Source organism: Asterias rubens, chromosome 12 (assembly GCF_902459465.1).
Source record: "Asterias rubens chromosome 12, eAstRub1.3, whole genome shotgun sequence".
Taxonomy (NCBI): Eukaryota; Metazoa; Echinodermata; class Asteroidea; order Forcipulatida; family Asteriidae; genus Asterias; species Asterias rubens.
The window spans coordinates 10,104,187-10,130,863 of record NC_047073.1 but is presented as its reverse complement, the minus strand read 5'-3'; the positions used below and the strand labels follow the sequence as shown (position 1 = coordinate 10,130,863).

The window sequence follows — 26,677 nt, the reverse complement described above, 5'->3', positions numbered from 1 at the left end:
ACAATATTTTGTAAAAGTACTCTTGGAACAATTTCCCCCACCCCCTCCCTTTCAAGATTTTTTTTTTTTTTTTTTTTTCAATTTTAAAGAAGATTCTTATTTAAAAAGGGTTATTGTGTGGGGGGGGGGGTCAATTTTTATAACCTTTTTATTAATCAGTGTCAAAAGCCTTGTCTGATTCTCATATTAATTCACATGAAATTTGTTTGTGTTTCATTCATTTACTTACAAGCTTTAAAAACAGCCAACAGCATTGTTTTCTCTTTTACTACAAGTTAAATGTGTGATGACTTTTGCTTAAAATCGTGAAATCATGTTGTGTAAATTTGTCCTGTTTACAGGAAATACAGATTCAAGAAGTTGCCAGCTCACAAGTATATAATGAGGTCTGGGCCCTTCAATATTTTACATACGACATGTATTTGCATAAATTAATGATTCCATGAACTCCGATTGGCTAATCCACACTGGCTCATGAGTATTCATTTTGTGTCAACTGCTTTGCTTCTCGTTGAAACTTACACCAGATGTTGGGAAAAGTTTTTCAAATCCTGTTAAACTATTTTGTATTAATCCTCTTTTTAGTAAGATGCTAAACCATCAAAAACCTTCAACTTTTTTAGCAAGATGCTAAACCATCAAAAACCTTCAACTGTAAGGGTTTTGTATGGTGGCACAATAATAATAATATTAATAATAATAATAATTATTATCCATCCATTTTTGCTTAGCGTCAAACATTTGTTCATGCTGTTTTCATCAAAAAAAAATTAACTGTCCGAAGTTGGTTGTCTAAAGCTGGTGTACATGGTAGTAATATTCTCAGCTTTGATATCCCTGTGGTCCCTAGGTTCAAATCCCTATCTGGCCCCTGCCATTGATTGTACAACATTTTTGTGAAAGAACTTTGAGAATTATTTTCTCATGTTTAAACCCCTCCACACCCTCCCCTCCTAGATGTACTGTATAGGTGTGGGTACCAGTCCCCAGTTCCCAGTCCTTGAGCAAGATACTTTTTTACCATAATTGATTTGTCCTTTACATTGAAATTAAACTGTAGGTCCTGACCCAGCAAACATATATCCTAAGAGAAGGGGTTAACCCTTGGTAATTCTGGTTCATGTAGCAAGCAGCCTTCTTTACAAGTTTCCTCAGGCTTGTGAGCTACAGTAAAAGAGTAGGGGTTAACCCCTCGTAGTTCTGGTTCCGTAGCAATCAGCCTGGTTTACAGCAACCGATTTCATGAAACGCTAGGAATAATCCTATCTCGAGTTACATGTAGGACGAGTAACCCGTCCTAACTTAGGATGAGTTTAATGCGTCCTAACGTCTTAGGATACGGAACTGAACTCGATAAGAACTGAAGTCCTTAAGATTAATCTTAAGTTAGGAAGAGTTTGGTGAAATTTATTGCAGGTTTCCTCAGGCTTAAGAGCTATATACAGTGAAAGAGTAGGGGATAACCCTGTTTCTGGTTTCCATAGCAAGCAATCGTTTACAGGTTTCCTCAGGCTTACTAACTAGTGATAAGGTTCACTTATGAGGCATCGTTGGTTCCCTGACCCGAAGAACATAATTGAAGTATAATAATAACAAATTAGAACTGGGACATTTTACATGTCTTTGTTACCTTGGCTTTCAGGCCATGGTGCAAGTCAAGTAGTGTGTCTATATTTTTGAACCCTGTGGTAATCAATTCAGACTCGGCTTAATCTGGGTGTTTTTACACCTGTAAAAATCTTGCAACTGAACAGTTTGGGCATTTTTTTTTTTTAGCGTTCAGCAACTTTTGAGATCATTCCTGATTCTGCGCTTTTTCCGGCATCATCATTGCCAAAGCATTGCATTTTCTTTAATCAGCGACAAAATCATTGCTTAAAATTTAAAACCCATGACGTCATGATCCACATGAGAGCAGTCTTTAAAAAGTGCTTGAGGCTAATTTTCATAAAAAACTTTAAAGCACAGCAAAATCTTGCTCAGCAGGAAAGTGTTACCAGCCAAAGTACATCTATTCTACATTAATTGTGAACTTGTAAATTTTGCTGTGCAGAAAATCTGCTAAGAAACAGCACACATAATCGTTTCTCTCTCTTGCTTTGAGGTCAAGTGGTGAAGTTAAACTTTGTTGTCATGACATCATTTTATGCAAATTTGTGCTGTTTACAGGAAAGAGAGTTTCAAGATGGTGCCAGCTCACAAGTTACTAAAGAGGTCTGACACTGTTTGAATAATTGAATAATTGAATAATTGATTGAATCCCTGAACACTGGTTGGCTAATCCATACCTGGCACATGAATATTCAGTTCTTATAATTTGCATTGCATCTCATTGTAACAACCTATACATTGTGATTTGAAAGGTCAAATCCGCTCTAAGGGGGTTTCGTATGGCTACCTGTGTTCAATTAATTCCTGTTTGCCGTTTGACACTTTTGTCTTTGCTCCAAATTAATGGCTTTTTATTTGCTAAAAGTGCTGAAAAGGTATTTTTAAAGCATGAGAACTCGATAGTATTTTGTTTAAAAAAGTTAATTTGTTTATAATTTTTTGTTTAGCCTAATAGTTGACTGTGCCATCTTTTTTATGCAGTGTATTTCATTTCAAAACTTGTTTTCGAATCAGGATTTTAAAGAAAACAATTTTCTTAATTTAGGAAAATAACTGCATGGGAATAGTTAAGTAACTCCCTCTGTTGCCCCCCCCCCTCCCTCCACCCCCTTGCAACACCCCCATATGCTGACTTCCTATGCCACATACACTGTCAACCCCATTTCCTTAATATATGGCTCTTTCATAACAAGTTTGGGTTGTAACTATGGCCTAAAAATAAAAAATAGTGTCTAACATGATATAGTACCTTGTGACTTAAAGGTTCAATGTAACTTTTGTAGGACAAAATACACACTAAACTTTACACTAAACTTAAACAGTTTGAAGATAATGATAGTAGAAGCTTCCCTGAAAATACTACGTGCTGAAGTGCTGTAGTTTTTGGGAAATGAGTAAAACAATGTCATGATAATTATTTTAATCATTTACAAACGTATTTCCATGACATTGTTTTACTCATTTCTCAAAAATTACAGCACCTCAGTAAGTAATATTTGAAGGGAAGCTTTCCACTATCATTATCTTCAAACCCTGTAAGTTTAATGTAAATCTATGGACATTTTGAAAAAGTACCCAAATCCTTTAACAATAAAAAAGTTGAGTTCTTGAAATGCTCCAGAAATGTTTGCACCTAATCTGGTTGTTTTCCATGGAGACTTTTTGGGACACTAGGTGGCAGCAGACTTACCAGGTTGTTTTCAGAAATGTGCGCATCTACGGGCTTTCCACTAGTGCCCTGTTCATTGGGGCAATAATATTTCTGTAATCTTTCTCAGCTCCCTGAGGAGTATACAGCACTGGTCTGCCTAGGCGCTCCAAAGGCTTTTATATCAACCTCTACCCTCGTAGGTATCCCTTTACACCCCGGGGTGGAGAGAAGCAATTATAGAAGGGCATCTTGCTCGAGGACACAAGTGTCACGACCGGGATTGGAACCCACAGCCGGATGACTGAACTACCAGAGCTTGATTTCAACGCTCTAAACCATTCGACCATGACACCCTTCCATGAACCATTAGGTGGTATCTGCTGCCAGTCTTTTTTCCCTCAAAGTCGACCATCGGCATAAAGACTTTGCACCAAACAACGCATTTGCCTAATATGTCTTATTTTACTAACACAGTTTGATGAACTTTGAAATACTGGGAATTATTTTGTTGGAGAAAATAACTTGCATGTTGTAGGAATGTTTGACTAGGCTTTTTGTTGGTTGTTCCCCTTAACCGCATCCCTTTAATGCATCCCTTTAAACTCCCATCCCCCTCCTCACCACTCCCCTTCGTCTCGTTAAAAATTATCAAGAACCAGGCCTCGTTGGGATTAAACCACTAGTTGAAAACCTCTTCACCACACATTGATTCCCTTATTTAATAAGGCCTGAAAAGTCTGATAGAGCCTACACCTTGTGTGCATACTGGTCAGCCCTTCGTACATGATAACATTTTCTTACTTTTTATCAAGGACCCAATATCATATTTGAATAGTGCAAAAAGGATTGAACGAAACTATGCATGCTGAATATGTACCAAAATGCACACTAAAATGACGTAGGCCATGACACGATGTGACTTATGAATGCCACATGACCTCCAACCTCCATGCTCCAACCCTTCAATCAATTAATGACAAGAATCTACTTGTGCATTAAATAACACCTTGTACCAAGACAATATCCCCATGGACACCTATGAGCCCAATCTAAACATCTACGCGGCTACTTTGAATTAAGGCTTATGTTAAAGCCATTGGACACTTTCGGTAAACAGTATTGTCTAAAGGCCCACACTTCGTGTATCACAACTTATATATAAAATAACAAACCTGTGAAAATTTAGGCTCAATCGGTCATCGGAGTCGGGAGAAAATAACGGGAAAACCCACCCTTGTTTCCGCATGTTTCGACGTGTCATGACATGTGTTTAAAACATATCCGTAATTCTCGCTATTGAGAATTGATAATTGTTTTAATGTTTTCTCAAAAAGTAAAGCATTTCATGGAATAATATTTCAAGAGAAGTCTTTCACCATTACCTTCTGTAAACCCTGTAAGTCATGTGTAAGTTATTTGTAAATCTGTGAACTTGTTTTTGTTTGTTTTTCTGTTCTGAAAGTGTATAATGGCTTTAAAGTAACCTGTCCATGCTTTTCAACACCATTGATCCAAGTCACACACATGTACAACCAACCTTCAGGCTTCATTCACCTCACAACCAGGTGACCTATCTAATTGATAGCTAACTTCTATCATAGAAATCCCTGTTTGGTACCCGGACTTCCTGACCATTTTTCTCAACCCTTATTCTTCATATTTGTTGTTGTTTTTGTTGACAGGGCTCGACTGCCAAGACTATCCTCCTTGTGATCTACATCTTGGGCGTGGTCACTATGGTGTTCTTCCTCCTTGTCAACTTTATTATTGCATAGGGAACCAGACCGATGAATGGGTGTACTAGTCTTAGGTTTCTTCAAGCGGTAGTAGCGGCTGCAAGGGAGACTAGTCCACTAAGCAGATATAGAGCCATCAGATTAGAAGTTTTTTATGAGAAGATTTTCCATAAGTATCATGCCTGCAACATGATATGTCTCACATAGTCACCCTTTAAAAAAAAATGAGGATTTGCTACAATTCAACAACTCAAATTTCAAATGGGTGATGTGTATAGTAACATGTTTTTTTTTTTTTTTTCAAAAATAGTTGATTAACATTTTAGAGAAGATATTGTATTATTTTTTTAACAAAAGAATTTTCATCTTTCTCCAGAGCTTTTTCAGCAGCTCTTTAGAACCTTGGTTCTTTTGGTTTGAAATATCTGAATATATATTGAGATTTGCTTTTAGGTACTTGTAATATGCTTTCGAATAACAGTTAAACACAGACCACACTCCTGTGATATAATGTAGATAGCAAACTGACACTATTTCCGTGTTGGTATTTTTACAGTATGACAGCCTTTCAATGTTTTTTTTTGCTGCACCGCAATATGCCTAGAGTTTTCTGATATGCAACTATAAAGTCTTAAGGAAAATAAGGAGTCTGTTGAAGTGTGGCATATGAAGTTGTACATAAAACACAAATTTAAATAACTTTTCTACAAATTCTGCAATTGCATAGCTGTGTAACACGAACAAAGATATTGACAAAACAGGCAGACTTCCAACATAGCTCAGTTGGTAGTGCACTTTCTAAATGGAGTTTGTAGGGTCCCATTCCACTGTACAAAATGTTTGGATGTCACACCAAATGAAACATTTAAAATCTTGTGATACAGTTGGTTGTAAAATCACAATTAGAGCACTTTTTCAGCCGAGGTCTACAAAATATAATGCTGTGGAAATGCAGAAAAACAGTGCTGGAACGCTCATATTTTTTCTGTTTTAAAGGACATCAAATTTTTAAATATACCTTTAATTTTGTTAGAAATTTATTGAAAATATTAGTACACTTTGTTGGTGGTGAAGTGGGGTGTCTAAATATATTTCTGCTGAGTTTGATTTACTTTGTGTTTAGATAATGTACCATTTGTAACCTTATTCTGGTAAGCATAATTTTGTTGTGCTTAGCTACTTTTTTTTGCCTAAGCAGCTTTTTCAAATTTGGTCCTGGTCAAGATTTGTCTTTATCTCTGTATATTTTGATGGATAGTGTGTGTTGAAATTTGAAGTGCGTTTAAAAGAAATTGCTGCACAAGTGCCTGACTTATCAACATGTTTCCCTTTTGCTCTCATTTTGTATGAATACATAATTTGCGCGTGTATTTTGCACATAAAAAAGTTTCTTCTAAAAATAAAAGGGTTTACGGTTTTTGGATCAAGATATGGTACAGCATTGGTAATGCCTTACTTCTACTTCTATTACTTCTCTGTGAATCAATATAGTGTATATGTATATTGTTAATGATAAAACTGCTACTTGTACCATCGCTGACTGAAGATTAGGTACAACATTGCTAGTGTTGGCAAAACTGCTAATCAAGATAATGTGTAACTACTATTTTTCTTTCTACTTTGATCAAGAGGTTCAGTGCTATTCCGGCTTGCAAAACCTGGCTTTGATTTTCAGGGCACAAAACAAGAGTTTAAAATAAGGGAATTAAAGGGTAGCGACTAGTTCTTAAACTGCGGTTTAAAACCGGCAGGGTGGTGGCCGTGGGATAAAGGCGCGAGCCGAACTATGAAGTTCTAAGTAAGAATATTATTTTGTTTTACCCTTTTACTGATGTGTATTAGCACCGTATACTCAGTTTTCACCAAGTTCTGTGAAAAGAAAATCACAGGCGTATTACTTGAATGGGATTCGAACCCTCGGCCTTTGCTAATTTAGAGCAGGGCCCAATTTCATGGCTCTGCTTACCGTAAGCACAGAAGTGGCGCTTATGGAAGCAGGGAATTCTGTGCTTACGACAAGCATATTTCACGGGTAAGCGGCGAATTTTGGCTTCTGCGCGTGCGTACTCCACGTTACTAGGCATTCTACGCTTACAAGGCTAGCGCAGAAATTCGGCGCTTACACATAAGCGGGGAATCGCGATCGTAAGCGCAGAATTCAGCGGTAAGCAGAGCCATGAAATTGGGCCCTGATCCCTTAAAGGGTCAAACCAAATAGATGTAAATGTTCTCTTTCTAACAAGCTCATCTCTAAACAACAACAGTACTGTTATTGAATTCGTAAATTTCAAATTGGTCTTAGCCAGTTATTTTTGGTACAGAAAACATTCAGAATAACCAAAGTTCCTGGTCATATTTTTCTTAAAGGAAGAATGGATAATAGGAAAATATTTGCACTGTTAAATAATGTTACAATGTATTGGAAATCTTTTGTACTGTGTAGTTATAAGAGGGTTTGTACATGTACCATGCACAAATAATCAAATAAACATGTTAGCCTTGCTCAAGGCAGTTGCATTTTTCGCTCCGAAAAACCACCCGTATACCCTGTGCGTGGTGCGTGCGATCACACCGCTGACCCACCAGTATACACACTGTCGCATCGTACGACTACTGTGCACACAAGTCATCCGCACTCGTACCACTAACCGCATGCGGAGGCCGTCAGGCGGACAGCCTTGTCGGGTCTGTAACTTCCGGGTTTAATGTGTTTCATGAAAAAATGTCCACTATTGGAAAAAAAATGGGGGGGGGGGGGGCTCTCGGATATGCTGGTACGCAGCTCATGAATATGTATATCTTTCGTCAGACCTATCAGACAACACAGGATGTGAGGCAAATGAATTATTCATTTTGACGTCCAATCACGCACTTCCCTTATCACGACCTTTGGACCCTATCATGCTCGCTGAGCGTCCGTGGTGGTGGTGTGTGATGTAAACATGTCTCGTCTTTCGCGGGCATTATGGTAATGAGCTGACCGTGGGAACTCTTCGCTTGTTATAGTAATGAGGTCAGTGGCTTCAACACGGACCCTACAAGGCTGTCGGCCTGACGGCCGACCACGGCCGACGCATGGGGATAGTGTACGGGGGCATCGTGTCGTGCGATGTTACGCACAGTGAATACGGGTGGGTTTTTATACAGCGGCGGTCTTTTTGCGGAGTGAATAATTCGACTGCCTTGAGCAAGGCTACATACATGTATAAATTTCTTTGTATTGGTTGTGGCTTCTATTCTAATTTGCATTATGTATGATTAATAAAAAAACCTTTCAACGGTTTCAAGTCTCTGATTGGTCAAAACCAGGTCACAGGGGGGTGTATTAACGGGCGGTATAAAGACCGGCTTTGGAAAATAGCGATTAAGTGGCCCCTAAATCAGCATACATTTTGTAAAACTAGTTTGCGCGCTGCATGCACTGTATAGTATCGCATGCTTATTTATATTCATTTTAGTTTCATTGCAACTTCGCGCAATTGTGCGTATGCATTGAAAATGTATCAATTTTGAGATATCAGGTGTGCGCGTACAAACTCATTTGTCCATAATATGGTCTTGTTTACAGCGATATGCTGCATGGACCCTGAGCTCATGCGTTCTTTTTAACGCACAAAGGATAGCTATCGTCCAATCATTTGCCTCCTTTGACCCCAGTGAAGGCGCTATAAACAGACCATTATTTAAAAGAGTCACAGGTCTCAAAAGAGATGGGAACCATCTAAAGCTCAAATATGGCCCCTGAACATGTCTGGAAGTATATCGCCGAGAGAAAAGTCACACAATTTTAGCCGTTTAATTTGTTAAAAAGGTATTTAGTAATGGGAATAACAGTGCGAGGACCCGGTCTGCACTGTGTGGTAATGAGCGGGTTGGTGGCTGGCGCTGTTAACCATAATGCACGATAAATCTGAATGCGACCTTTTAGTTTTTAATATAAATTGATTGGTTAATTACTATTATGTATTTTTAATAACTAATTTACATGCAACCCATTCCTTGCACCCAGATTCAAAATAAAAACACACACCACGTTCTCCTATAAATCAATAATTTTAATTTTCCATGAATTTCTTACATACACAATTCAATAATTTTATTTGTTAGATAACTTTATAGGAATCACACTGTTCCTCTTGAAGTGTAGGGGAGGTGAATAAGGGCAAACACACCACCATTGTCTTCTCCCAGACATCACACAATAGGAGGGCGGGGCTAATGTTCACATTTTTGAGTAGGCTTTAATCATTTCATATTAATTTCTGCAGCTACACATACTTCAATATGTCTCTTATAGTCATATTTATTTCTGGACTTACTTAAACTTAAGAAATATTTTACTTCCTTTTTGCCTGTACAGTTGAGTTGTTTACCTTATGACCCCAATCCTCTCGCCAAAAACAAATAATAATAATAAATACTACTTGTACTTCTAATATAATCCATGAAAACCAACATCCAGTTTTTCATTTTTGGGGAATTTTGCAGAAACAATGCTGAAAAAATACAAATTTTCTTGAAGAAAAATAAGCAGGATACCAGTCATATACATGGGTCATGGTATTTTGGCTGGTAACCTTTTGAAATGAGCCCTTCTGGTGCATGTCATTGGAGTTACTGTGAAATACCATAGTTCAGTTTCATGGTCCAAATTCTACACAGCCAAACTTGGAATTTCTTCTATGGTGAAAAAATCCTTCATGGTTAGTTTGTGGCATTTTAGTTCTAGTGTGGACTCACTGCTTAGAGAGAGGTATTAGCCAACACTGTGAACATATGTAGTCCTTTCAACTGTTTGGGTGAGTTTTTACATGAAGTCATTCTGCGCCATTTTGTTTGTATGGACTCAGCAGCAAAGCCATTTTGAGCACATAAATACAAAAACTGCAAGTTTCAAACCTGCCTTGTTAAAGTTTCAAAGTTGCATTTGTGCAGTAAAGACAAGACAAGATTTCTACAGTACTTCGCACTCGGCATCCAAACCAAAGTGTTCTAGCCATTTCCAATTCGCTATTTTTTGTCCACAGTAAAACAATCTTCTGTTATGTTGGTACTATCAGGGCCCAATTTCATAGAACTGCATAAACAGCAAATAATGTATTTTTTAAATGTCTGCTAAGCAGAAATGAGCAGGATACCACTAACAAATTGTACTTGTGACATGATAGTTTAACTGGTAACCTCATTTTGGTAAACATATTTTTGTTGTGCTTGGCTACTTTTTGTGCTTATTTAAGCAGGTTTTTAAAATTAACATACTTTAACTGATCACCAGTTAATGAATTTAAGTCGCTATTAATGAATTTCTTTAAAAATGCAGCTTCTACAATGCTGTTTTATTCTGTGAAGGTCGGTAAACTATTGCGTTATACTTAAAGGCTGTTATACATTAATAACCTGTCACATTAGTGCAAGGAGTATCATGATTTACCAAAACATATCTCGCATGTTCATGTAAATGCTCCATGCAAAATCTTAACATGTACGTTTTGTTTGTACATCTTGGCTAATTTAAGTCAGATAACAATGTGTTGACAACTTAAAAACTTGTGCACTGTTTCAGCACCGACACAACGATAAATATGAATACCTAGTTTTTTTTTTACAGAAAGATTTCCGTATTCTGCCACCCGCTTCCACTCATTTTTACCAATACAAAAATCTTATTTGAGTAAGTTAATTAGACTTAAATACTAATTTATGTCATAACAAATGAAAAAGAGGAGGCAGGATACAGACATTTTCCCCATTATTGTACGTACATCTTACAAACTATCCAGGGGCATTACAAACCTAATGCATGTCAAATGTGGACTGCCCATAAAATGTTAGCTCTTACAAATGTCCATAAACCTTGTACATATATAAGTCTCACTAGCAACCCGTTCAAGCAAACCAGTCAGGGTGCACTGATTTGGCTGGAAATGTCTATCAAACGTGACCCTAGTTACTTAAATTCTGGTAATGAGTTGTGTCTGTCTGTGAATGGGATGATGAACCGGCTACACTAACTGCAGGGCAGGATGGTCACCCTAAAATTTTGAGCAGGCTCAAAGTTCTGGAGCCTGTCCATGAAGTTTGTAAACAGTTTGTAAAAATTTGCTACTACGTCCACTCCATTTAAACACGGTTTCAGCCCCCTAGGCTACATTTTTTTTTTAGAACGTAGTGTGAAAGATTACGGTGTGATGGGGCTTTAAGTAGTTTATGGTTGAGTTTGTGGTTTATCACCTGATATTTTCAATAGGTTTTAACACTAATACTTGAACATTACTAAGCAGCTGCCACTTTACACATATTGTGTTTGTTGGGGCGGGGGGTAACAGGTTTAGAACGGGGTCCCTGCTACATGTATATCACATAAATAAGGGATTCTTTAACAATACAATGCAGATGGGAACTCGAGGATTGCAGAGGTGATGTGCTTAACCATTTAGACTGGACAGTAGTGGCTGCAAGCCACTTGTACCACAATGCTCCTGGCGGCCGCTCACGGCCACAAGATGCAACACTTGTCCAACTTTACCCACGTTAACATACAATTGTTATCTCTGAAACAAAGTAAAATATATTTTTTACTGAGAACCTTTAGTTACAAAATCTACACTATTTGCCATGTCTGGCCTGTCAAGTTTAGCGTCATGAATCACCAGTAGTTTGAGCCTCATTGAAAAATGTTTTTAACCTACAATATAAAAATCAGTTAACCAAAATGGCACAGATACATGTAAAGGCATTTCATGGAACACATCTACATGGGTTATACAATGATAATACGCTTTATTCTCATTTGGTTACCAACGACCCTGAATATCGACTTTCCCATCTTGAATAACTTTCAACTACTGCCTGGAAATGTTTGACATGGACAGAGCGAGTAAACTCATAAAACAAAGTTAACAGGATATGCATAGAGGAAGTGAGGGGGGGGGTTGCTCTCATCTTAATAAATCAACAAGCTCCTGGCTGGCTGACCTAGGCAGTGTTGGGTTACCAGAGAGCCCGTCTCCCTGGTGCCCTGGTATATGTGAGTTATTTATAGATTGGTTGTCTACTGGTGCAGCCTGCTGTTCAGCTGTCGGTGGTGGTGTTGTTTGTTGTGGTGGTGGTGGTGGATTTTGTTGTTGCTGTTGCTGTTGTTGCTGCTGCTGTTGCTGTTGTTGTTGTTGCTGTTGTTGTTGCTGTTTACGTGCAGCTTCTTCCTGTGCAGCTTTGATCCGTTGCTGAAGAGGGTTGTCGAATATCCAGCACTCGCCATCTTCATGAAAATGCTGCAAGAGTGAAAAAAGAGATGATTAGATTTGCAATCACTTTATAAATCCACTGATAATTTGGAAAGACTAGTTTGAGGAGAATTCTTGCTCTCAGGAAAGTCTTTTTGTTTGTTAAAAGAAGATGAAGGATTTTTTACTATTCAACATTCTTTTTCTCATTCATTGATGAGTAGGATTTGAAACTTTGCATGGTGGAAATATGATATAATAATAATAATAATAATAATATCGAAGTCTTATATAGCGCACTTATCTACCAAACAAGGTACTCAAGGCGCTGAGTATATACAAACTTTCAGAAAGATAGGTTATTGCAGTGATGAATTCTGAGACCCAATTATTTAGCACCTTATAAGGGTTTACAAGGTGCTACGGCGCATTAAGCAGCCACAACCAGGAACACCGGGGCGAACCCCTTCTCTTTACGATAAGTGCACTGTGTTCTTTTACATGCGTTACACAACACATGGGACCAACGGCTTTACGTCCCATCCGAAGGACGAAGCAATGGTTAAGTGTCTTGCTCAAGGACACAGTGTCACAGCTGGGGATTCGATCCCACACTCTGCTGAACAGAAACCATAGAGTTTGAATTCGGTGCTCTTAACCGCTCGGCCACGACACTACCAGACAGGTTATGGACAGGTTTTTGGTCACACTATGATCTCTAAATGAGTTGGGGTGATTCTGAAAAGATCGCCGATTTCAACTCGAAACTTCGATCAGTATGCTCTGATCATCTTCATTGATGGTTTAACCATTACATGATGAAGCTATTTAAAAGGAGTAGGTCTCATACTTCAAAACGCAGCCTCACACACAAACCTTGCAGGAAAATAATGAATGAGCCTCACTGAGTAACGTATTTTTTTATTTTATTTTTAATTTTTATGCAAGTCGCCCAAAACAAGGCTAAAAGCCACTCTAGGTTAAGGGATACTAGGAAGAAAACATAGACATGCAGAAACTCAGTGGAGCTGAAGGTAGGAATTGACATTCCTCTTAAAAGATGGAAGATCATAGGATGAAGGGAAACATGCACCAGGCAAGGAGTTCCAAAGAGATGCAGTACGAGGCAAAAAGCTACTGGAGTAGCTCTTTGTGATTGCCAAAGAAGCCACTATTATTATTATTATTCCACTGTGACTTCAAGCTCGAAATTGAACCCCTTGAACTGACCTTCGTCTGCCATTTGTCCCCCGTCTCTTTTCGTTCTTTGGCCTCTTGGCGTTGTCGTTCCTCTAGGAAGCGTTTGGATTCTGTTGCCTTGTCGATGTTGTGGGTCTTGAGGTAGTGCGTCACGTCCTTCCATAATCTGGTATGACACAAAAAAACAAACATTTTTATTCCAATGAAATTATTGCAAATCTGTTATCAAAGTTTGTTTCTTGTGTTTCAACTTCTTGTGGTCAAACCAGCCCCTTACCTTTAACTCCCCCCCCACACTTCCCATGTTAGCACAAGTTTTTCTTTCACCAGAAACCCAATTTTAATAGTGATTTATATTTCATCAGGACTTGCCATTTTAGTAGTGATTCATCTTCCATGTCAACACTCCCTCGTTTAATAGTGATTTATCTTCAAACGAGACTCTCTGTTTATTTACTAATTCATCTTCCGTCAGGACTCCCCGTTTGTATAGTGATTTAGTTTCCATCAGGACTCCTGTTTTATAACTGATTCATCTTTCATCAAGACTCCCCATTTTAGTAGTGATTTATCTTCAATCGAGACTCCCTTTCTTTTTTTTACTGATTCATCTTCCATCAGGACACCTTGTTTTAAAAGTGATTCATATTCCATCAGGACTCCCCGTTTGAATATTGATTCATCTTTCATCAGGACTTCAACAAACTTCAATAATTTGTCTCCATTTGCTTACCTTTTGGACTCGTACTCTCCCTGTTTCTCAACAGGCATTGTTCTCTTCTTGTTCACTTTCATGTTTGAGGTGTCGGCAAAGACTTCCGTTTGCTGTGAATCATAACAACGAATACCAGTCACTTTCTCATTATTCATTTGTAAAAAGATCAGGACCCAATTTCATAAAGCCTGTAAGCACAAAAACTTGTTAAACACAGACAGGTTAGCTAAATAGAAACTGGTAACCAGCCAGAAGTCCTTAAAGTTTAGTGTTGTGACTGGTGCCCTAACCATTTTTTGCCTAGCATAAAAATTTGCTAAGCAGTTTTTGCTCAACAACAGTTGCTTTAATGCATGGGCCAATTTCATGGCAATGACATTGGGCCCAGGTTTCTCAGAATGTTTTCCTCACCTACAAATTATATCAATGAGTTAAACTTATCGGATGATTACAGATGACGAGCTTCGGGCAGAGGAAATTTTTTCAAATTCGTAGATTGAGCACTTACCCCATTAGCATACTTGGCCATCATGACTCCGTTCCATTCTCCAGAAATAGTCAGGAAAGGCTTACGGTCTGAGACATGCCTGCAAAAGAAAAGTGCATCAAAGAACGGAAATTTCCTGATCAATCTTAAATTCAGTAGATACATGCGGTACTTTCCTGTAAATAAGACACGCCTTATCTGACTTTTAAAGATCCCCCAAAAATCACTGCGTCCTAGCTCCCTGTGCGCCTTGTCTGATGTCGGTTAAGTTAATTTTGGTGACCACGTCTGCTTGAAATCTTACATTTATACTGTAAAATAATATCTTTACTTTGTCCAAGGAAATCCTGACCACATTACTTTAAAAAGTTTAATGTTTCTCAAAATCATTTTGAATACCGAAAGCTGCTGTAGGCTTCTAACCAACAGTTTTTGATGCCTTTAGTTTTAAGAGTGGTTACTCAACGTATATACTTGAAACACAACATCACATTGATATTTAGGCTGATGTTTCCTGATGTCTTCACTTTGAATGCCATAACTACTTCTAAGAACCGCCGATTCTCACAAATAATCCAGCAAGTAACTTACGCGATATCCGCCGTGACGCGGTTGCGCTTCCCGCCGTAGAACGGTTTGGTAAGGAAGGTGATGGTTGCCGTGAAGCCCGTCTTAGCACAGTTGATAACACACTTGCCGCCCATCTCAAACCATGGGACAGTGAGGATAGAGCGACCGTAGCCGTTGGGGAATGTCATGATGTATTCTTCATCATGCTTGAGGTCAGACACACAAGCTGAAACAAAAGTATACAACAAAAAAGTTCCAGAAACTCTGTATACTAGTTGTATTTCTGATGATATTTGGCCCTTGGGGGAAAAAAAGTAGAAACATTTTATCAAGTAAAAGGGCCGACTTACATGTACGCATGGTGTAGGCTTTCATAGACTTTTCACACTACTTAATTACAAATTTGCTTTTTTTTTTCTGTGGTTAGCAGCCAAAATTCAATAAAGTTTACACGGTTGTTACTGTGCCCAGCTCATTTTTTACTTAGCATAAACGAAGCAGTATTTTCAGGCCATTAACAATAAACATATTTAGAGTGTTTTCAGGTGTTGATTTTTTATATTCCATTCACGAGTATACTTTTTTACCCCATGATGTTGTACAGTTCTTTTTTTGTGCCGATGAAGTTTAAGTAATTTGGGGTCTTGTGATTGGTCAGTTTACCTTGACCGACGTTCTCAACGCCGATGGAAAGACCCAGGAACTTTGATTTGGTCCATATATGGGCGTTGATGGACATCTGCTTGTTGTAGTGTTCTGCGTAGAAAGCCGATACTGAGAAGAAGAAAACAAACAATGATAATGACGATTTAAAATTTATCATATTACACAATCTCCTCAAGTGAGATAAACTGTCTCCATACTTCACTGGTAACAAACTCATATATATCACTGGCTTTTGTGCTCAGTGTTCCCCATTGAAACAAATTTTCTTTGTGCTGCAGCAGCCATTTTAATGAGCAGTTGGGCCCCATGTTTGACCTCTTAATTATCGATTATTCATGACTCTGGCTGCACCCATTCATAAGCTATTAAGACCCTTGATCCTTAAGGGTACCTAAGGCCTTCATAGGTCCAACCATAGGTTAGGATTTGAGGTCTTCCCTAAATAGTGGCTTCTTATATAGTGCTCAAATCCATCACTTGATGCTCATGACGCTACAGCATTCAGTATTTTTTCCTGCAAGGTAGGTAGGACTACATTAAGAAGTATGAGACCTATTCCTTGTATATAGTATCATGTAATTATTTACAAGGTGCTGTGGCAACATGCAGCCAATCAAACTAGGAACAGTGGGGTGAATGAACCCCTTCTCTTTATGATAAGTGCACTGGGTTCTTTACGTGCATTACACAACAAGGGAACCTACGGCGTTACATCCAACCCGAAAGATAATGGTCTTGCTTAAGGACACAAGTGTCATGACAGGGACTCAAACCCACACTCTGCTGATCAGAAACACCAGAGTTTGAGTACGGTGCTCTTTTATGATGCTGTGAAACTCAGCTGCTTGAGGTTCAAACCCACAACCTTCTGAATGCAAGTCATTCAGTCTGGTGCCTTGACATGAAACCATGAGACTTACTAGGAGGGTGGTGGGATACTTGTTCAGCTATGAACGACACTTGGTCCTTAGATGCCCAGGGAACAGGTCCTTCAGCACCTACAGTCTGACAGAGGAAAAGGTCATACCTAATATTAATACGGTACAAAATAAAAACCAAAATAATCCTCAGTACTGGCCAGATTTAGATGTTCAGCTCACAAACTGCTCGTAGAAACAAGAAGATACATCGGTGAAGAATGAAATCATGTATTTTTCCCACAATAAAATATAAATTCACTTTGTATGTGTTGTTGTGTGAACTTGTGAGATTTAAAGTTCTTTGAGAAAACCATTGCACATGTATGAATATAATATGTTGCCGGATCGAGACAAATTAAATTTGTGTTTAATGACCTCAGAGGAATAAATATTGTGTATTGCTCAGCCAATTATGTCTGTATGTCAAGTATGTTTGCTAAGTTTGAGTAAACTATCGTTTCAGATAAAGAATTTAACATTGGTGCCTTTTGCTCTTTGTTTGTGGTAACTCCTCAGTCCTGATGTAAATCGTAATTTGTATTATTTTAAATATCATTCTCCTGAAGACGAGCAGAGTATACTGTTCGTAAAGGTCGAGACCAAACCGGCTCTTTTCAGAGCCACCACTCTTTCAAAAGAGATTTTACCCATGGTTGTACCCGCAAGTTTACTATTAATATTTATATTTATAGTTGATCTTATTTTATATATTGTTCCAACCCTTCCCCAGGGTAATGGGGTATGTTCTTTTTTTTAATACAACAAGAAATCAAACCAAATCAATTTTCACAGCTCTTTGGCTTTTGTCTTGGCATAGGTGCAGGCTTTGCCTTTAACTTTTTGAGTGGATTTTATTGTTGCATCTGATATTCTCTCTGTACGTTGTTAGACTCTGACGCATTCAGGAATATCTAAGAGTACTATCTAAGAGTAACACCACAAAGAATACGATCAAAACAAATACAAACTTCTTTGCTGTTGCTCTGTCCATTTTCCGTACCCAGATCCCACCAGCACCGTAGCGTTTCGCCCAGGATGGGATTATATGGCTTCTTGGCTACAGAGCCTTTACGACCGGCGTGGAACGCAGACATAAACCACTTAACAACTTGAACGATCCTCTCCTTCGGACTCTCTAAATCTGAGATACTGTGAAGGTCAGAAACAAGTGATGTAAAATTCAGGAGTTGAAGAGAATAGCTTAACCCCCCTACTGTTTGACCAATCAATATTATCCACTGTGGTATTGAATGGTTTAGAGTACACAAATGTAGATGTTGGACTCAAACGCAGAAGACACAACCCATGCTGCTGATTGGTTAAGAATGGTTGATGGCAAATTTTATGAGAATAACGAAAGTATATTCATATAGCAATAACAAAAGTAGATTCATATATTTAACAGATACATGTGTATTTTAAAACTTTATACTCACGTAGCAAAGATTTCAGGGTGGGCTAAGAAGTCTCCGTACATCTCAAGTAGAGATCGTCTCTCCAGAATGAACGTCGGTAGGACTACCTTGGTCAGGTCCATCCCTAGCCGTACTTGGGACAGTAGGTGGGAGATAACGCTACCGTGTGCCTCACAATCAATCACTGTAGGAGAAAATCCAACCATGAAGATGAAGCACGCTTCTTCTCACAAAACTTCCCACAAAATTTTGCCCAGTCAGTTTTCTTTGTGGTATGTTAACCTGATATTTTAAATAAAAAGTTGGATCCCGCTTAAGGTGATCTCGCTTCCCAATTTGTATTAAAAAAAAGTGGGTGAAATAGGTTGAATGGCTTCTGACTGGCACCCCCGAACAAAGATATGGACAAAATAGGAAGACTGCCAACATAATGGCTTGATAGCTCAGTTGGTAAATCTTGCTAAAAATATCCTTTCGGAAAGAGTCTGTTTGATTTGGCCTTCATCTGTTAATTGACTTGAGGCTGGAAGATGAGAATTTCTGCCAAGATTTGCATTTCTGTAGATTTTGTTTCATGTTCGTTTTTTGCATTTCAGCCAACACTCTTCCTAAAAAATATGTTGTCTCCGCAAGCTTACTAGTAATAGTTACTCTTATTATTGTTGTTTTGAGTTGTTTACACTTACTCTCTTCCTCTGAATCCTCTTGATACATCATGGACGGATAATTATTGGGGTTGAATATTTCTTCTGCTTCTGCTTCCGCGTGGTCTTCGATCGGCAATCTGGATTTAGGAGATCTGGGGATCAGACAAAATAATGACTACTTGTTGTTGGGAAAAGACCTTGATAAGAGATAGTGCATCTATGCTTTTTGGAAGAGTACACAACTCCCATCTTTGTGTATTCAATTTGGGGTAACACCAAGTGCATTATCTACTTTGTTGTTTAAATGATTAGCTTATTTATTCTACTGCCATGTAGTTGATTTCGGAATTCAGGAGACTACTTTATATTCTGATATTGGGCCCACGGCTGAGGTACGAATCATGAGTGCCTAACTCTATTTTCTCGACATCAAATCCGGGAACTAATTATGAGAACCTCTGTTGTCTTTCCTTTGTCTTGTCAAGGTTTCATTGTTGCAACAATATTTTCAAAGGAAACTGATTACTCAAGAAGCTCCAAAAATGTAGGGAAAAAAACACAGAGGGTGAGCAGGGAAAACTATTGACGTGAAGTGGTTTTCAACCATTAAGAGACCATTTATTTCTGTATAATCATCATCATACACCCAGACATTGCTAATCTTGTTGACCTTTTGCACCGTTAATTTCAGAAGAAATATAAGGAAAATTTCTAAGAATCAGAACGTGGTTTTGTTTTTAGATTCTATGTTAAACGGGAAACATTGTAAAATATCAATTCGGTCCCACAAATTTTCTTTAACCCTCTTATTTGAGCAAAAGTTGGTCAAGTGGACTTTTGCTGCCGCTTGGGCATTTTGGTTCAAGACGCTTGCGGCCGCTGTGGTCTCTTAAGGGTTAAGGAAACTCAAAGAAGTTTCTGGCTCTCTCACTTAAGGATTCTTTCTTACCCTAAGTCTAAGTCAGGAAACTCGTCCGCGTCAAAGAAGTCTTCATCATCACTGCTGGAATAAGACAATGCTGGGATGTGTTCAGTTCTTGGTATAACCTGGATGGGTCTTGGAGCTGGAGCGAGGTTACCAGCCGAATTCTCCTCAAAACATTCTGCTGCCGAGTCGACGCTGCCGGAGGAGGCGTGGTTTGGCTCCGAGTCTTGAGGTGTGACTGTGTTTTAGAAGAAGAAATGTTTCAAGTTAGTCTGGTCCTCTGTATTTATCCACAAAGACGGGAACTGTTTTTACAGACCTTATGGCTTCATTGGATACAATGATTTTATTGGATAATAGTGCAGTGACATGAGCTTTCCATTTATGTGTTGTGATTGGTCTGCTCCAAAGTGACGTGTTTGTCAGCTACAACATCAGCAGGAATTTGTGTTCAACCGTCTGCTGCTGCGCGCATGTACACTGTTTGTAGTTAGTGAAGTAATGCTGAAATTCATGGTCTACAAATTTCCGCCGTGTGAATAGATCATAACGAGAAAGCTAAAGGCTGGTATCTGTACCAGCCTCGGAGCGCGTAGTCAGATGTTTAGGCTAGATTCAAGTGAGCTTAAGAAAGCATAACTTTTGTACCAGCATCCGTTTTAATAGACCATAGCGAATAACCCCTTTGTTGCTATGAAAATGGCCATACTTTAGGGCGAGTTTTTCTCACCTGTGTTTTCCAAGGGCTCTTGGATGTTTTCGGAGGACGGAACGGGCTCATTGTTTATGTCGTCATGGTGAGTTGTGTCGTTCTCGTCTTGCACAAAACCATTCACTGGGTTCACAGCGTTCTAAAAGGAGACAAGATGGAGTGTTAGAAATTGTACTGAGATCCTGTTCCAAATCCTGTGCACTAAGGGGTCTTTCAGAATTGTCAATGTTTTAAGATTTGTTTTATCTCGAAATTGTTGGAGTGTTGGTCAAAAGAAAATAGCTGAAAATCAAAATTTCATTTTTTTTTCTTTTCCAAATATTATACATATAAATCACCAAATTAGAAGGGGAGATGGCCTTAGCTTTCGATCAAAACCAGACCTTCTACGGAGGCATAAACTATATATTTACAAACGAAAAGGAAGAAGACAAAATATCCAGCTGGCTATTGTCAGTTTCATTCCTAATGAAACTACAAAGTAAAAAAAAAGATTTTTAAGCCAAGAAAAGTCATTTAAGCTACTGATGTTGGAGTTCTTTGATATAAAGTATCTGGTTCACTTGAGGCATTACTTTGTTCTGCAGTGTATAGATTATATTATAAAGCCATTTAAAAATTGACATTTTGGGTGAGTGGGTGGTTGGGTAAAAATAATTTTGAAAGTTAAATCAACATTTTTCAACATTGACTATTCTGAATAGCCACTAAGAGGTGTATTGATGCTTTCAGGCACTGGTATGCATGCATTTCACTGTTCATGCTCAAACAGCGCAAGGCTCGAAATTGACACTGGATCGCGGGCTTGTGATTTTAGCGTCATTCTAGTAAACTTTCAACCATACTATTTTGGCTGTCTTGCTCTTTTTCAACTTAATAGTGTTCATGGTGACAACACTATGCTCTGCCGGGTGTGTGTTGAAAACAAGGATTGCAGTGACCCAGGAAGCAACTTAAATTTGTCACTGGTTGCACAATCATGTTAAATATTTGGTTTGCGTTTCTGTTGTGTTTTGGGTTTTTTTCCTTCTCAGATTATGAATTTGTCAAAAAAAGGTTCTGGTCCAGTATCTGAGCAACAAGCCCTGTGGTGGTCATGTTCCTTCAAAATTCGAGCCCTCAGAGAACAGTCAGAAGAGAGAATTGCTTTAAGATTTTAAAATGTCCCATCAGATAATTTGTATGAGAAGCCTATAGGATGCTATAGAATCCAATTCTTATAATGAAAAAAAAAGTACGGAAAAGAGTAGTTTTAGCATTACATGTACATGTAGCCCTAAACCAATGTGTGAGCATACCAATGTTTGGTTGTGCATTAAAGGATCTATGTACTTTTTCCTAACAAAAAAAAAACACAATGTCCACAGATTTACATTAAACTTACACAGTTTGAAGATTATGACAGTAGAAAGCTTCCCTTGAAATTTTACTAACTGAGTTGCTGTAGTTTTTACGAAATGAGTAAAACAAATAATTTTTGTCTCAGTTTTAGCATGTACATTTGTAAAATTGTATTAACTAGTTATGCATAACTGGTTAATGGGATTTAACATGCTAAAATAATTTTCGTCTCATGAGACAACAATTATTTTGTGACTTGTTTTACTCATTTCTCAAAAAACTACCCAACCTCAGCTAGTAATAATTGAAGGGAAGCTTTCCACTGTCATTATCTTCAAACCCTGTAAGTTTAATGTAAATCTGTGGAAATTTTGAAAAAGTACCAGAATCCTTTAAAGAATGACTGTATTAAGTGTAATACTCCTGTTAACAACACCAAAGGAATGGGTTTGTAGAGAAGTTAATGTACACAAAATAAATGGTTGAATGGCTTCCGACTGGCATCCCGAACAAAGATTTTGACAACATAGGGAGACAGCCGACAGCCGGTATAACTCTGGCAATATCTCGTTGGCCCCCCGGCCCCCATTCAATGTTGGTTTGCATTGCTCGGTCTCTCCGCTTCAAATCGGGGTTAACAACATTTAGCGGGGACACAGGGAAGGGAGGGTGTGTTTAGTGTCACATGGCCCGGGCATGTTGATAGCTCAGTTGGTAGAGTGCCAGTGTGGCAGGAGATTCTGTCCCCCTGGAGATTACCTGGTGTCCACCCCCCCCCCCCCCTCCATTTGGCGAATTGTGTACAAATTAATTCTAAGGCCACATAAAACAAAAAATTGTTGATCGTCCCCGCCCAAAAACCCCGACCCCATTTATTATTATTATTTATTTTCCTATGTCTGGATATCTCTTTATACTTTTACTGCCCAAATTTTTCAGCTGAGATTTTTTTCGAAATGTACATGTTTGAAAAGATGTTTAAAGAAGGTTTTCATTCGTGTTGGCAAAGCAAGAACAATTCTTCAAATATTTACTTGGGCTACACTGTTGTTGAAAAAAAATTACAGAAAATGTCATCTACATGTAGGAGTTAAATTTGTTCGACAAAACTATTGAAAACATCAAAAACACACAAACCCACAAACACACACACACACAAAAAAACAAAAAGGAAAAAAAAAAACCTCCCTCCCCATCCGCAAAAAAAAAAAAGGACGATCAACATTTTTTTTTTACGTGGCCTAATAGGGCCCACTTTAGAATCGTCCTCCTCCTCCAGTCAATAGGGACTTTTCGTTTTCGACGACGGATGGTTCTGCGAAGGCAAAGATGACATTTGGCGTCATCTACGCATGCGTCGGCTTTGAGGACGGTCGTCCCTCAATTTCTACGACTGTACATGGGATGAGTCTTCGTTGTGCTGAAATTGACAACGTTTGGCTGAACAACCGTCGCAGAACCATCCGTCGTCGAAAACGAAAAGTCCCTACTTTTATTTTCTACTACAGGGAACATAATCTCTTAGGCAGAGATTTACGGAGGTCGCAGGTTGAAGTCCCGTTCTAGTCAGTATTTTTGTGTTCGCACAAAATTTATTCGAAATAAGTGTACACCAAACAAACTTTTCACCAGACAGTAATCAACAAATTAAGTTCATTCAGGAAAGACACAACAAATAATATTTGTTGAATAAGAGGGATAGATTAAGACTAAAATAAAAACATTTACACTTCACATCAAAATAGTTTCAGGGAATAATATGAACCCAGTCATAAATTCACACAGGCCAAAAAAGAAATGAATGAAATTATAAAAAGCATGAATACTTCAAGCAAGCTGGTGGATTAGCATTAAACATTTATGAGGTGCAGTAAGAAGCTGTTTTCAACTCATGCCCCTTATGCATGCTGTGTACATCCACATAAAAAAGTAGTCCATTCTAACCACATTTCTTCCATCAAGTTTGATTGAAAATTGTATAGATCCAGAAATGTTGTTGATTTAATCAAAGTCTCAAATTTGTCTTAAACTTACCACAAGTGTCTAGCTCCCAATAACAAAATGAACAAAATTAGTTTTGAGACTTTACAAATCAGAGTTATTGCCAACATTTTGGAGTGGCTATGTCCACCACAGGAAGAATAATCAGTGATTGGAAAACACAATCTGAGAAACACTTCTTGCAGAAACTTTTCTTAGATCGAAATGTTTTCAAACGCCCCTCTCCAAAACCACCTTCTTTTAAAGGGAATTGCTGCCAAAAATGTTATCCGAGTAAGTTTTTACATGTATGGTAATCAGTTTTTGGAGTAATTCCCTTTAATCAAACTTAATGTGATCCCCTCATTTCACAGTTCTTAGTTCCAGCTTCGTTGTTTCCTTTTTTTCAAAAACTTGATACACAGTAGGTTTTATATGTATGGGCGTTAGTTTTTGGAGTAATTCCCTTTACTCAAACGTACATGTAATGTGATCCCCTCATTTCAGTTCTTAGTTCCAGCTTCGTTGTTTCTTTTTTTTCAAAAACTTGATACAGATTATGGTCCAATGAATGAGCTACAGGGATTGGGTTGGGTTGCATGTGCACCTTAGTAGCGTACAATGACTTGGTGTATTCATGTACTCACATTGACTCTCTTAACAGGCCATGTAATGGTGGACTGTGTGTGTAACGATCATGAAAAGAGAATGACAATCGTTGTGAATGAGACAGCAAGTACCATCTGAAAGGTCCGTAAAAAAATGTTTAACTCTCTAATTTTAACTCTCTAATAAAAGACTAACAATATTCCATTAAATTATATTAACTTTTGGTTTTTGACCCACATCGCTGTGTGTTAGCACTGTACCTAATGTACTCAGTACATTTTTTGAAAAAGAAAATCACAAGCATATTACTCGGGTGGGATTTGAACCCATGACCCCTGCAATTCTAGGGCAGTGTCTTACCAACTAGACCACCAAGATTGTCCGGTGGCTAGAGGCAGTTCGAATCCTATGTTAATATACTTTATCCCGATGCCAATTTAACCTCTATTGAATCTATTAAATTGTTGCGGTACCTGCTGCTAACACATAAGATTCAAACTGCCTCTAGCCAGCGGACTTGCAAAACAAAGGTTGTGGGCTCAAATCCCACCCGTGGAGTGATCTGCCCATGGATTTTTGTTTTAATGCTTTATACAGTACACAATACACATTGGTGATTGGGTGAAAAACAAATATAAATATGAGCTTAACAGTCAGAATAGACCACCAGACATTCTGGTTGAATGAAAAAAAAAAGTCTTAAACAATTAACTACATGTAGGTTAGAATTCAGTAGACTCACAGACGACAAGTTTGTTGAGAAGTATATACACACAAAATGTGAAAAAATAACGGCTGAGTTTTAGATTGACTCACAAAGTCAGAATTCAGATAAAAGTTTTGTTTGTTTTTGTTTGAATATTACTGTACAATTTTAATTACTCTAATAAAATAAGGAATTCCACCTACACCCGTATACATGATCAATATAAAACAAAATAAACGTTCTCCTGAATACGATCAGACCAAACTGATCAATACGTTAAATTGTGTCAAACCACCACTCGGAACAACCACTACTTAAAAGAGATTTGTTGTGTACAAACCTCACTTGTTTATTATACCAAGTACTCCCACTACAAAAGATTTCAAGTCCTACAAAACCATGAACCTCTGCAGAGGCTTCATGTCAAATAAACATTATTGTATGAAATGCACTCCTGGAAACTGTCGTTGAAAACAAAACAGAAACAAAGTATATTTTTGACAGTAGAATGTTTTTAAAATGATCGACGATAAACTGTACACCTACCTTTGCTAACTGCAGTAACACAATAGCTTGCTTGACGGACTCAATCATAGACTGAAATAAATCATAGAAATTAGGGACATCAGTCAGAGAAGTTTACCAGGTATTTTTTTGTATTGCTTTACATGTACACCAAGGTCCCACATGTCCTGTTGGAATTTGTGAGCTTTATTGTTGTTCCGACCTTGGGTATTTATCTATTGATTTTATAAATGTTTTGTGATCAATCAATAGAGATCGTTCTGCATCAATTATCAATTTAGGTTAAAACCGGACACAAAGATTATTTTTATAGGACAAACAAAGAAATGGGAGTTTATGACCAATGTCAATGTGTTGAGAACGGTATCATGGGTAGACATGAGTGAAGTCCTGTCTCAATAAATTATTTTCTACTTCAGGGAAATTTGAAATTTGAAGTTCTACAATCGAGGAATAAGAAAGTTTGTACTTGTATAAAGTTAAGTTTGCATCAGTAAGCACAATATATTATATATATTACTTGCATAATATGTACATTAATTTCAAATATTTTTCAATAATATTTTGTTTATATTTTAGGGAGAATGCATTTCCTTCCAGTTTAATTGGTACAGTCCTCACACCCACCACAATCCAGCTTAACCTTTGCTCAAAAGTTTCCTATTGGACCACTCTGCCCCTCACACACCCTCCACGCCCTTTTTCTGCTGTGTGTGGATCAGTCCAGCTTGACAATGGGAGACTTTCTGGGACGATAGAGGGCAGCAGACTTACCGGGTAAATCCAGTGTTCTCAGAATTATGCGCATGTTCAGAACTACGTAAACAATGGAAATTTACCCGGTATGTCTGCTGCCACCTAGCGTTGGAAAGTTTCCTATTGTTTCTTTCCCTGTCCCCCCCCCCACACACACACACCCACCAGTGTTCAATTTTGTGCAACCAACCCTATTGAGACATCTTTCGTTCTTTCAATTTGCCCCTGTAGTTAAGAACATCTCATAGACTGTGTGCACAAAACTCCCCAGTCTTTAGAATT

General features: G+C 38.2%; 2 protein-coding genes across 9 annotated transcripts in view; one reads left to right on the top strand and one right to left on the bottom strand.

Moving 5' to 3' along the window:
* LOC117297604 (putative ferric-chelate reductase 1) overlaps positions 1–5,323 on the top strand; it is a 46,949-nt gene extending 41,626 nt beyond the window's left edge. For 2 of the 5 annotated variants that reach the window (XM_033780720.1, XM_033780721.1), the window contains exons 21-23: positions 342–386; positions 2,170–2,214; positions 4,945–5,323. In XM_033780720.1, the coding sequence (XP_033636611.1) occupies positions 342–386; positions 2,170–2,214; positions 4,945–5,037 (183 nt within the window). In that variant the 3' untranslated portion in view covers positions 5,038–5,323. The remainder of the gene's footprint in view (positions 1–341; positions 387–2,169; positions 2,215–4,944) is intronic. The other 3 variants (XM_033780722.1, XM_033780723.1, XM_033780724.1) reach the window with 3 other exon arrangements.
* A 4,867-nt stretch (positions 5,324–10,190) lies between these two features.
* The window catches only part of LOC117297600 (oxysterol-binding protein-related protein 9-like), a 38,821-nt gene continuing 22,334 nt past the window's right edge, over positions 10,191–26,677 (bottom strand). For 3 of the 4 annotated variants that reach the window (XM_033780714.1, XM_033780716.1, XM_033780717.1), the window contains 14 exons: positions 25,661–25,711; positions 24,447–24,479; positions 20,497–20,617; positions 19,791–20,004; positions 18,881–18,993; positions 18,216–18,378; positions 17,748–17,928; positions 16,780–16,864; positions 15,857–15,967; positions 15,215–15,419; positions 14,645–14,723; positions 14,155–14,246; positions 13,452–13,587; positions 10,191–12,269 (listed from right to left, as the gene is read on the bottom strand). In XM_033780714.1, coding sequence (XP_033636605.1) covers positions 11,937–12,269; positions 13,452–13,587; positions 14,155–14,246; positions 14,645–14,723; positions 15,215–15,419; positions 15,857–15,967; positions 16,780–16,864; positions 17,748–17,928; positions 18,216–18,378; positions 18,881–18,993; positions 19,791–20,004; positions 20,497–20,617; positions 24,447–24,479; positions 25,661–25,711 — 1,917 coding nt within the window. In that variant the 3' untranslated portion in view covers positions 10,191–11,936. The remainder of the gene's footprint in view (positions 12,270–13,451; positions 13,588–14,154; positions 14,247–14,644; positions 14,724–15,214; positions 15,420–15,856; positions 15,968–16,779; positions 16,865–17,747; positions 17,929–18,215; positions 18,379–18,880; positions 18,994–19,790; positions 20,005–20,496; positions 20,618–24,446; positions 24,480–25,660; positions 25,712–26,677) is intronic. The other variant, XM_033780715.1, reaches the window with a different exon arrangement.